The sequence below is a fragment of the Hypomesus nipponensis genome, chromosome 2 (genome assembly GCF_054491055.1).
Source record: "Hypomesus nipponensis isolate SF chromosome 2, ASM5449105v1, whole genome shotgun sequence".
In the NCBI taxonomy this organism is placed as follows: domain Eukaryota; kingdom Metazoa; phylum Chordata; class Actinopteri; order Osmeriformes; family Osmeridae; genus Hypomesus; species Hypomesus nipponensis.
In genome coordinates, this window is record NC_140362.1 from 5316735 (window position 1) to 5329006 (window position 12272).

A 12272-nucleotide genomic window follows, 5' to 3' on the forward strand; every position below is an offset into this window, starting at 1 on the left:
GGGTAGATCAAGGTAACGCTACATTGATGTCTACATAACTTTCTACATAGCTATAAAATATATAATACGGTTTTATGTGTCTAGCTCTGCTCCACAATCTCAAGCATGAGTCTTGAAGAGAGGGCTAGGCCCAATGGAATTGTATGTGTGAGTCTCTCACACCTCTCAACAAAGACACATTTAGGACACGTGAAGAGTTCAAATATTATTGAGCAACAACAATTGTTTTTAGAATAAAGCAGTGTGTATCAAGTCCAGGGTGTGCTTGCTTCTCCAATCTACCACAAGAAGAGGGGCTTGCCATCCTGCTTGGCCATGTAGCAGAGACAGGTGAGCAAAAGTAGCAGGTCCTTCAGCAGTTTGCTGGGAGCTGTGTCGATAATAATTTTTCGAAGGTAGTCTGGGTTGTTGAATCCCAGTTCCAGGATGTTGCATGAATTGGGCCTCTGCTTTAGGATGCCGTAGGTGTTGATGATAAACTCGGTGAAGGGAGGGTGTAGTGAGCTGCAATACCCAAGCTGGTTCAGTCTGCTCATGAGCTCAGCATGACGTTGAGAGAGCTGAAGCTGATAATTTTCATTCACTTTGCCTGTCATGGGATGTGTGGTGACCTGTGTTAAAAAAACGAGGAAGAGGAGGAATTTGTTATACTATTGTTTAATCATGTCTAAACTCAAACCGAAATAGAGGGTGGTTTTCAATATTGCACACACTCTTATAAACTGGCAAGAGATAGTAAAGAGACAATAGTGATTCAGTTTTTCATTAGTCTTTCATGGAGTACTGGAAGGTTACTGTATGCCCAGCAATGAAAACACAGGCAACTCATTTGCGGTTCCCACCTCTATGATCTTGTCTCGTATATTGAGAACAGTGAACCCATATAGTCTGGCCTGGCCTTGGAAAACATGGGACAGAATCCTACGATCCAGCTGAAAGGCAATCTCCCCCACCAAACGCTCCTGATCTGTATTGACACATGACTTTGTTTACTTCACTTTGCCATTCTATTATATAGAATTCAATTCTATTGTAATATTAAATGATTATATTTGTGAAAACGTTAAAACAAGAAATAAACATTTGAACCTGTGTTCCACTGACCTGTCACTTTTTGCAATCTGTAAGTGTAACTACTGCTTGCCAGATCTTCATGTGGACTAGGGTCTGTGAACGTGGAGCTGTTATTAAAAGACTTCTGGCCAATGGGAGAGGAGGTTTTATGGACTGTCCTGTTTGACTGATGCAAGTCATCTCTGAATCGGCCTTCATTTAGGCTGTCATACCACTGAAGTGTTGTTTTTCTGTCTGGGGAACAATCACAGTTTGTGCAAAACCTTTAGCTACCATTGACAGCATGGATTATGCATTTTGTTACAGGGTAGACCGAGGGGCAATGCATCTCTAGCACCATCTAGTGGCAGAAGATGTCAAATGCTACTAGCTCATACAGTATTTAATTTGATTCAACTACCTGTTGATCCCGTCAGAGTATTGCTGGTTAAAGTAGAGTTCTGCACTCTGTATCGCAGATCTTGGTTTTCTCTCACCAGGCCCAACATCATTTTCAAGTTCCCATTCTCCTGGCGCAGTTTCTCATTCTCTATGTGTACTGACGCACAACCTCCTACTGTATTCATGGCCTGAGTCCAGTCAGTAGAGCCTTAACACTGCAGTCTGCAGACCCCAGTCACATATGACTGTATCTAACCAAATCCACAATGCAACCTTAGTTGAGCAAAATAAAGTCTCTTTATGATGTCATAATAAACAATGATTTTAAGTCACCTGTAAATTCTGAAATATAACAATGATGTACTGTACATCATTGTTATATTTCAGAATTTACAGGCTTTCTGGGTATTTGACATGCCTTTCTTTAATCACTTTTATTCCAGAGGCAACAAATGGTAATAAACATATTTCCATTTTACAAAACACAAAATCCTTTAAGGACAAAGTACAATAAAAAGAAGGATACAAATAAGTAGTCATCAAATACTCTTCTGATAATAATAGTTCTCAGACACTCTTATCCTTCACCTACTATAAAGCCAGGTGTGCAAATGAATTAAAACACAAAAAGAAAACAAAGAGAAAACTGTACATGATGATATATAAATATACTATATACTGTATATATGTATTACATTCAAGAACTGTACACTATATCAAGACTACATTTTATATAGTGATTTGGTTCTAAAATACAAGTTTACATCCCACTAACTCCAAAGAGTCTTACGAAGAACGTGCTTTTCCAGTAATTGAAAGAAGAGACATAAAGACGTTGATGATGTCCAAATACAGACTTAAGAGCCCCAAAGACATACTCGTCTGGACTCAGAGAAATTTTCTTGTTGCCCAACAACAGCTGAGTGTCCACAGCCAAGAACTGGAATCATAAACAAATCATGTATGTTATACTGCTGTTCAGTCAGTTACAGTCCACACAGAAACATATTCATTCAGAGAAAAGAACATTTCCAGACATCGACTAAAGAGTTTTGACTAGTGAAGCACTTATACAGGTAAAGAGTTTTGACTAGTGAAGCACTTACAAAAGTAAAGAGTTTTGACTAGTGAAGCACCTACACAGGTAAAGAGTTTTGACTAGTGAAGCACTTACACAGGTAAAGACAAGTGCACCCAATGAGGAGTGGACAATGTGCAAGATCCTGTCATGGATGAAGATGCAGAGGATCCCAAAGAGACGCAAGACCATCAGGCAGACAAACAGCACGCCTTGACAGGAGGTGAAGTCATACTTGGTCTCGGGTGATGAAGAGGTCAGAGAGACACAGGGGTTATGAGTGCTTGATCTATTGAACCTGTTATCAACTGATCTCCATTCCCCAGCATAAAGTACATACTCGAGCTGTTCTCAGATATACACAGTTCTGCCCCAGACAGAAATGTGCTACACACACACCTGCAGAGAGAAGAGGACCACAAAGAAGCAGACGAATGTAGAGATGCCCACAGCCAACAGGACTGCATGTGTGTCATGGAAACTGGCAAACATCCCTGACATACTCCGTGTCAGGATTGACTGAAAACATCATCGATAGATGTCATTTCATTAATCTAGATTCTAAAGAGCACTTCCATGCTTAAAAGTTACATGTTATCTTAAGAATGTTACATGTATTGATGAAAAGAACCTGAATGGGTCTCACCAGTGTAACAAGGTTCCATGGATGCTTGCGGTGGATGTCTCCAAAGCAGCTCAGTACAATAAGGGTCACCAAGAATATACCGTAGGACAAATAATATGTTCAGATATGGAGGTGAGCAAATGTCTTGATACTTTCCACAAGTGAAGATTGACACAAAACCACACGTCACCATCAGTTGAACGGTCATGACCAAGAATACCTGGAGGTGGATGACGATAGATTCTCTCAATGGTTCTGACAGCAGAATGTATCCGCTTAAGTATATTTGGTGTTTTCATATGGTTTTGTTTTGTCACTTATGTTTTTTCTTAAACATTAATTGTGATGGGATGTTCCTGTTACCTTACTGTCATTTAATGAGCCAAAATCAGAATTGCCTTGCATGTCCTGGGTTCAACAAAGAAATTCAAAGTGCACACTAAAGAACCAAAACAAATGACAACTTAGTCAGCAAACAATAATAATAATAACAAACAATAAAATAATATATGCAAGTTTGCTTTCAATTAAAATGATATATTGTAAAATATGCTACACAAATTAAATAATCAAAATAGAATACACAAATACAATACAATCAGAATTGTTGACAATACAATCAAAATTGCATTCTTTTCTCATTTGCACGTTTCTTTTATTCTTCCTTTTTGGCCTAGGACAGTTAATCCCCTGGGTATACTCTGGCCTGGGACAAAGTATACCCAGGTTTAATCTTGGCTGGGGTCAATTTGGCCTGTTACACCGGGGCTCATTATCCTGATAACTAGGGTTGTCTCTTAGTTCTGGGTGGGACAAGAGACTATCAACCAAACACAGCACACAGTATAGTTGTATACAATCCACATCTCTTCATGTAACACTTCCTTGGTGAAAAGGCTACTATGTCTGCTGTGTAAGAAAATGTTTCCTTTACTGAATCATACCATTTCTAAACATGCTCCCCATTCACGTTGAAGTCCTGATCATAGGGGCCATTGGAGTTCATGGGAGTGTAAGGCGAAAAAGGGCAGAATTCTGGCTGATCTGGAAGAAACATGGGTTGTCCAAAAGTGGGAAAGGGAGTTCCCCAGGTCATCCAAACATACCAGCCGGTGGCACTGGCATCCCTGGCAACCCCTGCACGGCTGGTGGTAGCATACCTGGTGTGAGCAAACCTGAAGCATCTGGGTGTGGCAACCCAGGGTTAAGAGGAACTCTGTCTTGAAAAATCCCTTTAGATCTGGGTGGGTGAAGGGTTCAGGTGGTGATTCTGGGTGAACAGCGCCAAGAAACCTGATGAAGGATCTAAATCTTGATCAGGTTGGATGGTAAGGGTTGAAACTTCGAGAAATGGTCAGGGACGGTTCGAGAAGGGAAGCTGGTGGGGACCAGTCTGCTTACTAGAAAGGATCAAAGTCGTCTCTGTCACAGCTAAAAGTGCGGACAATAATATTGGAAAACAATCACCCAAACTGGTTCAACAAATGTAGGCTTTAAAAATTGTTGTGGAGTACCGCATTGCAAAGTTAAATCTATCGTTAAAAATTCCCTTGTTTATGAATACAGTAAACACATTTTACGGATCATAGTAACAATAAGAAGTTAGTCGTAAAAATTTGAAAAGAAAACATATGATATTTTTCCTTGTCTTTAAATCCAAAATCCAATTCAGACCTCTTCAATTGCGTCGCACGGCTCAACCAGTCCAACATTTGTTTCTCTCTTACCTACCATGCCACATAGGGTAAGCACAGCGCCATTTATAGAATAAAATGACTGGTAAAATAAAATGATGGTTTCATTTCTGCAAAACAGACCAGGGGCTGCCAAATCACTTTTCACTGATAAGTATCCAGTTCAAAACACACAAAATCTATTCACCATTGCAGTCACCTGTCCAAACTGAAAACATTCACCCATATTCACTTGGGAAAGACAGGTGATCTATAGCTGTATGTCTACTGGGCCTCAGCTGTCTGAAAACATTAAAACTTCATAATAAGCTTGTCTCTAAAACAACTGAACGCTTTGTAAGAGCTTGCAAAACGTACTGAATGGTTCATAACAGGTGGGGAATGGAAGATAGAGTTCACAGCTGCCTCTCTGACCTGTGTCTCTATAGGTGAAAGGCTTCAAGACTAGAGGAGGGGTCAGGGGTGACAGCTGGTTTCTGAGGTTGGAGAACAGCAGGTCATGTCTGTAAGGGGCATGATTGTACTATCCCTCCCATGGGTACGATAAGGGTATAGTAACTAAACATACAGTATATCACATTTCGATTTCTGAAATAGCGATCTGGTTGTTTTCAGTCAAATCTTCCCTAATATGATAGGTATATGAATATAAATCTCCTATAACTTATTCAGTGTTCACAAAACAGTTGCTGACATTGTGTTGTGAGGATGGACAGCTAAAGACTTCTGGTTCCGGTGACAAAATCAGTGGAGAGGAACTTCACCTACTTACTATTTTGGTGAGCAGGTTCATGTTACCCATAGCAGTCCACATTATTTCTTAATGTCACTTGAGAAGAGAGGAGGAGTGGGGTTAATTATAGAAATACATTTACAAGGAGAGATCAAGATGAAGTTGTAATTCTTCAGATTTAGATTTTTGTTTCATCCAGTTTTGACCGAGATTCCTCCTTCTGTTGTTTGTCCTGGCCATAGAGGTATAAATATTGTATTTGCATCTAATTAATCTCATGAGTCCAGAATTAATTTCAACCTATTAATAGCACCATAGACATTTATCAAAAGGGAAAAAAGTACACAATCCACTAAATTAATAACATGGAAAGGAATGTCATCACATTTTAATATTTTATACTGCCCGTCTTATAGTCAAAATGTGATCTAGTATGATGAAATGTTTGTCTTTGGGACTATTGGGGACTGTTCTGGTTTGACACACAGAGCCTGCGGTAGAGAGATTTATTAAGGGCCGACCAGACTGCGAGCTCCTTCTGCAGTTACCACATTCCCCAAAGGTAGACATGTTTTCCCACCTGTTTGAGTTGACTTTGAGTTTGCTGTGACAATAGTGGCTTACATATCTCTTTATCAATGCATGGTTTCAACATGCTTTAGTTCCTCAACTAGACTGTTAAATTATATTAGCACCTGTCATTATGGCTAGATAACAGAGCTGTGAAATGACCGGAATTAAGATACAAATGATCGTGCTTATTCTACAATAAATCAATCCTTCAATTAAAATGGTTAGGTTAAAGACAATACATATTTATTTGTTAACCAATGAGTGTCTAGTCAGAATCACACATTTTAAAAGAAAAATTAGAGGAATATTGCACTGGCATCTGAGTGACTTTATAATTAATGTCCAGTGACATCAGTTATTTCCAAAAGGAGAAACATTTTCAGATTCAGATTTTCTCTCATGAAACATTTCAAGTATAAAAAGTTCCAAACAGTGTAAAAATCCCTCTAATTAAGGTAACAAAAGGTAGATATGGAAATGGAAAAGGGTATGTAACTTAGAAAATACTACAGCTTATTCTATTGCTCATAGTTTTACTAGCTTTGTTCTTTTACCCAAAGGAATACAATGTACAATTTTACAAAAGTATGGGGAAAAATAGTTTGATAGAAAAGGTATAAATCCACTGCCTTTTGTTGCAGGTTTTTGTTTTTCCAAATATATAATTACACAGTAAATTCCAGTTATGCAATTAGAATAGCACACCTGATCCTTCAACCGCTGTATGGTACAGTACATAAAGAGGAACAAAAAGTACCCATCCATAATCCTGATGACTCCAAATTGCTAAAGAGTCCACACAAAATGGAAAGTTCCTTAATAAATACAAGAGTACCAACATTTAAAGGCACAGTGGGAAAACATTCTCTGAAGAACATTATTTTCAGTCTGACAAAGAAATTCACAAAACGATGAGCTGGATTTCAAGTCCCATTCCGGTGTCTGAACTGATCAAAAGAGAAAAGACACTGGGCAACAAACTGAAATATATCTCTGTTCATGCGGCTATCTGCTGTGTGTTCTTTGGTGGCTGCAAACAATACGATCATCAGCAAATAAGTCGACGCATTATCATACCAAAGCCCCTTTGATACTTACTAAAGTTAGCGTTGCATAGTTTAACATTGATCATTAAGTATGGATATGGAAACATGAGATTAGTTATTTGTACCATGCGTCTACAGTTGTATTCCTTGTTTGCAATAAGGTCTTTATTTGGTTTGTTTAGCTATATTTAGACATGTTTTTAAAAACAACCTGATTGTCAGACTTGAGTGCACTTGTGAAGGACATATAAAACTATACATTGCAATAAACGTTAACCATTTCAATATCATTTTACGTACAAAATGCATCAGTGGTTTTGGGAGCCTGCTACTTAAATAAGGATTAATATGTTTTTTTTTTTTTACTTCTGAATAAATATTAAATATTCATACTAGAATGACAAGACAATACTGATAATTGAATAATAAGGTAACGTTTCTGCTGTTTCCTTTCCTGGTGATCCTCTTCAAGTTCTTGGGGCAGAAGAGATGACAGTGCTGCCAACAACAACCTCTCCACCATCATCATCATCCTCATCATCATCCTCATCATCATCACCCTCTCCTCTCAGCTGTCCCTCAGCTAACACTAACCTCTCCCTCGCCATGTCCCGGGCGCGTGTACTGCATGACCCAACCCTTGACGGTAAACCTGCCTCCACAGTGCTTACTGCATGCGGTCTGTCTGGAGCTGCTGGGTCTGGTACTGGCCAAAGGCTGCAGCCGCTGCTGCTGCTCCTGGGGTGGCCGCGGCTGCCAGTGGCTGCTGCACAGCGTAGCCGTACCCGGCTGTGGTCATGTAGCCCGCTGGGGCTGGGGAGGCAGCATAAGGGTACTGCTCGTAGGCGGCAGCTGCAGCTGCAGCAGTAGCAGCAGCAGAGTACTGGGCGTAGGCCGCGCCGGTGTAGTCCAGGTACGGGGAGGAGGCAGCGGCAGTAGCCGCCGCTGCAGTGGGCTGGACGTGAGGAATGACCATGCTGGGTTGAACAAAGGCCTGGGGGTAGACGTAGTGAGCTGGAATCCTGTTGGACGTAAACATACAGGAGGTTAGAACAGAAACACTTGATAGACAATCTGAAAGTGAAGAAGCAGGCGCCATAAAACAACAACAACAACAACAACAACAACAAAAACAACAACCCAGTTCTCATATCATTAACACAGCAAAACCATTCAATTACAATGGAGGGACCCTACCGAGAGAAAACTATTAGCATAGTATCAAAAAAACGAGCGCAGCTTTCAATTTTTGAGTCAGAAAAAGCGGTGGAATCATACTGGAATAAAGGCGTTAAGCGAAAACAGCCCACACCTCTGCTGGTTGTGACTGAACCAAGGTTGTCTCACACCACTTGCGAGCTCATCTCACAACACCGCAACACAACACCAACCAAGGGAAGGATGTCACTGAACGTTTACCAGTCCACATACAATCACATCACACACACACAAGCATGCCCACACACAAAATCACGGAAACACAGGAGAGAAAATTTCACTGAAGAAGCTTTGCAGAGAAATTATGGCAAAAGTGATTTTAAGCAGTTGAAATAGGCACTGAATATATACTAGTGGGCTTTGTGCTGTAGTCAATACCGATACATTGAATAAATTAGTGTCTGGAAAAGTAAGTTGTAGACTTAGGGGCTGTGGACCATGGAAGTTTGAGTTTCTGGGCAGATTTGGCTCCATTTACCCCACTGCGTTTTAGTCCCCTGTAGCACACATGCAGAACAGCAGGTGTTAGGGTGTTAAATCTGTCCATAGATGTACCCTTCTACTCTCTCTGCCCCCCCCCTTGCCCCCCCCCCCCCCCCAACCACACTCACATACACACCCGTCTGTTTGACTGACAAGAGAGGCTGGAGGCATGCTATTTTTTGCTCCCCTTGTCATCCCTAAGGGACAAGCTTGAGCTTCCCTCCTTCAGCAACACATGGCATGGCACTCGTCAAGTCTGAGGGCGGACTCTGTCACTCCTCTGTCTGAATGACCTTCACGGGTCTCCTTCCCTCGCGTTCACGTAACTGTCTACATTATTAACTTGATGGTGTGACCACTTCTGCCTAGTCATAGGATATGCAAGTGCCTCCAATGGTAGCCTCCAATGTTTCCTTACATCCGAGTAAATATTTGCTATACCTGTTGAAATATTTCAATATCTTACTGTACTACCAATAGACAATCAAGTTGGATAACCTTTGTTTTAGGACTAACAAAGGTTTTGGGATTGTTCACTCCTGCAAGATGTGGTTGGATCCTATCTAAGCTACAAACTCCATAGACTAGTCATCTGCAACAGGAGCCTCCGTTCTCAATTCCTCCAGCCAGATATAAAAATACTCTTGTTACTGTGCTGCTGAACTGGTTCAGTCAACACAAACTATTCTGAAGGGCTAGGGCAGGGCGGCCATTTTGTGCTCCCGAATGTTCGGGGCTAAATAAAGGTGCTTTGTAAATCACTAGGGCACATGGGTAATCCCTAGGACACAGTCACACTGGCCCCCGGGCACATGTCTATGTCTAGCTGCCCACCTGTTGTTTGCGGGTGAGTGGCCTTCTCTAAGACATACATTATTAAGTGCACTGTGGAGTAGAGTGACTCCCATTTTCCATCTGAATTTGAGAAGCCATGTGAGCCAACAGCTGCTGTCAGTCCGGTACCACTCTGTCAGTTTCAACTTTGCTGTGCGTCTGTCAGCCTGTCTCTTTGTCAGCGCTGTCTGTCTGTTTGTGTTTCTTTTATATTTTAAAAGATATTAGTTCAACACGGGTCTGTAAAGTATAGGCGTTCATTTTTGATGAAAAGCTACTTATGAAAGCAATGGGTTAATGTGAGAACATCAAAACAGAAACCACAGCATTATGAGTAAAGAGAAAAAAGAAAACAGGAAAAAAAAGTCCAACATGCAAGCCAGGGATTGTTTTGTTGCAGGGGATGGATTGTCAAATATTACTTCCTTGACTGGGTGATACACCCCATGAGCAACAAAACATAGTGAACGTATTGTTAACTGAAACCAGAAAAATACAACCACAGGCTAAAGCACAATCAGTCATTAAAAAGAAAAACAAGAATCAACACCCCATGTCAAACAAAGTAAGTTACATCTCCCTAACAACATTTCAAATGTCTTTAAAAAAAATATCCCCAAAAGTCCCTTCTAGGACCCTCCTCCCTCCCTTCCCCTCCCCACTGCAGGTGAATATAAGCACACAGTTAAGCTGAAAACCACTTCATACTGGTACCAAGGCACACACCAATCTAAGGACTATATGGAAAACTGGAGAAAAAGAAAACATCAACTTCCATGCATCTAATCACCATTTCAGCTTGTTTGTGTGTGTCAGAGTTTACTGGTAACACTTTAGTGATCTGCCCAATGCAGACTCAGCTATTCCTCAAACCATCATGTCCCTTCACCAGCTATTTTAACCGTAATCGACCCTGTCAGATCAGAAAGAAATGGACAACATTGAGTCAATTCTGTAAGAGTTTTGGACAAACGGTCACTTCCTCCAGAGTCAATAACAATAACAAGCAAAGATGTGCACACACCAACAGTCACACCGGGACACACAACATTGAATGGGTGGGTCAAAGTTATAGTTCTACAAGAACTACAGAAATTAAAACAACAACATTTCGAATGCTAATCATTTATCAGATGTACAACATTAGACAGTGAATGTAAGTATTAAATACTTCTATACATCTATTGGTAAAAATGAGGCTGTGTGCAGAGTCATGTTCTAATGCTAAATGACAAACTCTAATCTGTAGAAGATGTTTCACACAGACGTGATAAAGAAAACATGTAACGAGGTGTGAGGGGACCTACCCATAAGGCCTTTGGATGAACGCCGGGTGGATCTGAGGCACTCCGAATGAGAACCCTGGAACAAGAAAGTTGTTTTGATTCGACTGTACTGCATGACAAAGTAATCAATCTAAACCACCCAAGTATGTCATACAACGTCAACTTGCCACACACAGTGAGGGTTAAGGTTGCTGAGCAGCACTGCGTCAGTGTCAAACACTCCAGCACATACGTGTGAGTAAAAAACAATAGTTTATGCTTTCATTGTTCTCCACCTTGGTCGTCCAAGTTGTGAAAAAAACCTGTGGCGCAGCCCTCAGCCAGGGCGTCCAGGCCCTCACCTGGCTGCATGACCCTGGGCTTGGCTCCCAGGTAGGCCAGGTTCACGTTGGCCTTCCTCCCATCGATGATGGGGTTGGGGTCCTTACAAGCTCTGTCTGCGGACGCCCGGTCTGCCATCGTCACCTGAGAGCAACATACACAAATCTCCATTTAATAACATAAGTCAGTTAACCACTATCTGCCATTAAGCTCTAAATAAGTTCAGTTTCGTACTGTCTGTAATTGAATCAAGGGATGAATCCGCTAGTCTTTGATATTGTGAGTGCCAAATTACTCTGTACATGTTGGAACAGTGTGTGCATAATACTTCATAACTTTGTTCATGTGGGCTATAACGTGTTTAGCGATTGTCTTAAATAATTATTTGTTAGAATGAAACTTTACCTAATCATTTGACTCTTGCCAGCAAACCTAAGCGTGGACTGGTCAAGGTAGTCTGCAGCATACACCAACGTGCAATGTGTCACACTCAAATTGATTACTTACGAATCCATAACCTCTTGATTTTCCAGTCTGTCTGTCTGTGATAACAACAGCCTCATCGATATCACCGAACACCTCAAAATATTTCCTGAGACTGGAGTCCGTGGTGTGATATGGAAGACCCCCAACAAAGATCTTCGTGTAGGTTGTGTCTTTCTGTGCTGAGTGCATCATCTGCATTTGTGCAAAGGGTTGGAAACAATGTTTCCACTATATTGAACACTGAAAAACACCAAAGTTTAAATTAAAAAAGAAAGTGTTGGTCCGGGAAGCTTTTCTTTGGATCGAATGATTCCCGACACCTGTTTAACAGAAGATCTGTTTCAGCGTTCCGCTTCTGTGCTCCAGAGCATGTACATCGCTTTACACGTCACCTAACTCCGCCCAGGACACCCACTACGCTCCACCTACTAGACCTGGTG

The 12272-nt window shown here is 41.1% G+C and overlaps 3 protein-coding genes across 4 annotated transcripts; all 3 read right to left on the reverse strand.

Moving 5' to 3' along the window:
• Positions 1-205: 205 nt before the first annotated feature.
• On the reverse strand, positions 206-1689 carry LOC146300534 (speriolin-like protein). Its single transcript, XM_084669490.1, has 4 exons — positions 1475-1689; positions 1105-1308; positions 843-967; positions 206-611 (listed from the first exon to the last, which is right to left on the reverse strand). The coding sequence occupies exons 1-4, from the start codon at positions 1638-1640 to the stop codon at positions 279-281; spliced, it is 828 nt and encodes a 275-aa protein (XP_084525616.1). The 5' UTR covers positions 1641-1689; the 3' UTR covers positions 206-278.
• A 552-nt stretch (positions 1690-2241) lies between these two features.
• On the reverse strand, positions 2242-4316 carry grinab (glutamate receptor, ionotropic, N-methyl D-aspartate-associated protein 1b (glutamate binding)). The gene is given in 7 exon segments (XM_084707693.1): positions 2242-2316; positions 2318-2395; positions 2630-2773; positions 2933-3052; positions 3180-3318; positions 3320-3413; positions 4265-4316. Coding segments are annotated over 7 exon segments (702 nt in total).
• Positions 4317-6379: 2063 nt separating this feature from the next.
• rbm24b (RNA binding motif protein 24b) lies at positions 6380-12198 on the reverse strand. Of its 2 annotated transcripts, none has more exons than XM_084703482.1 (4): positions 11854-12198; positions 11301-11490; positions 11047-11101; positions 6380-8226 (listed from the first exon to the last, which is right to left on the reverse strand). In XM_084703482.1, exons 1-4 carry the CDS (start codon positions 12028-12030, stop codon positions 7872-7874), a joined length of 777 nt encoding a protein of 258 aa, XP_084559608.1. In that variant the 5' UTR covers positions 12031-12198; the 3' UTR covers positions 6380-7871. The 2 variants fall into 2 exon arrangements, with proteins under 2 accessions (XP_084559608.1, XP_084559617.1); XM_084703491.1 differs by having other exon boundaries at positions 11367-11490; positions 11854-12196.
• Between the last annotated feature and the right edge of the window lie 74 nt (positions 12199-12272).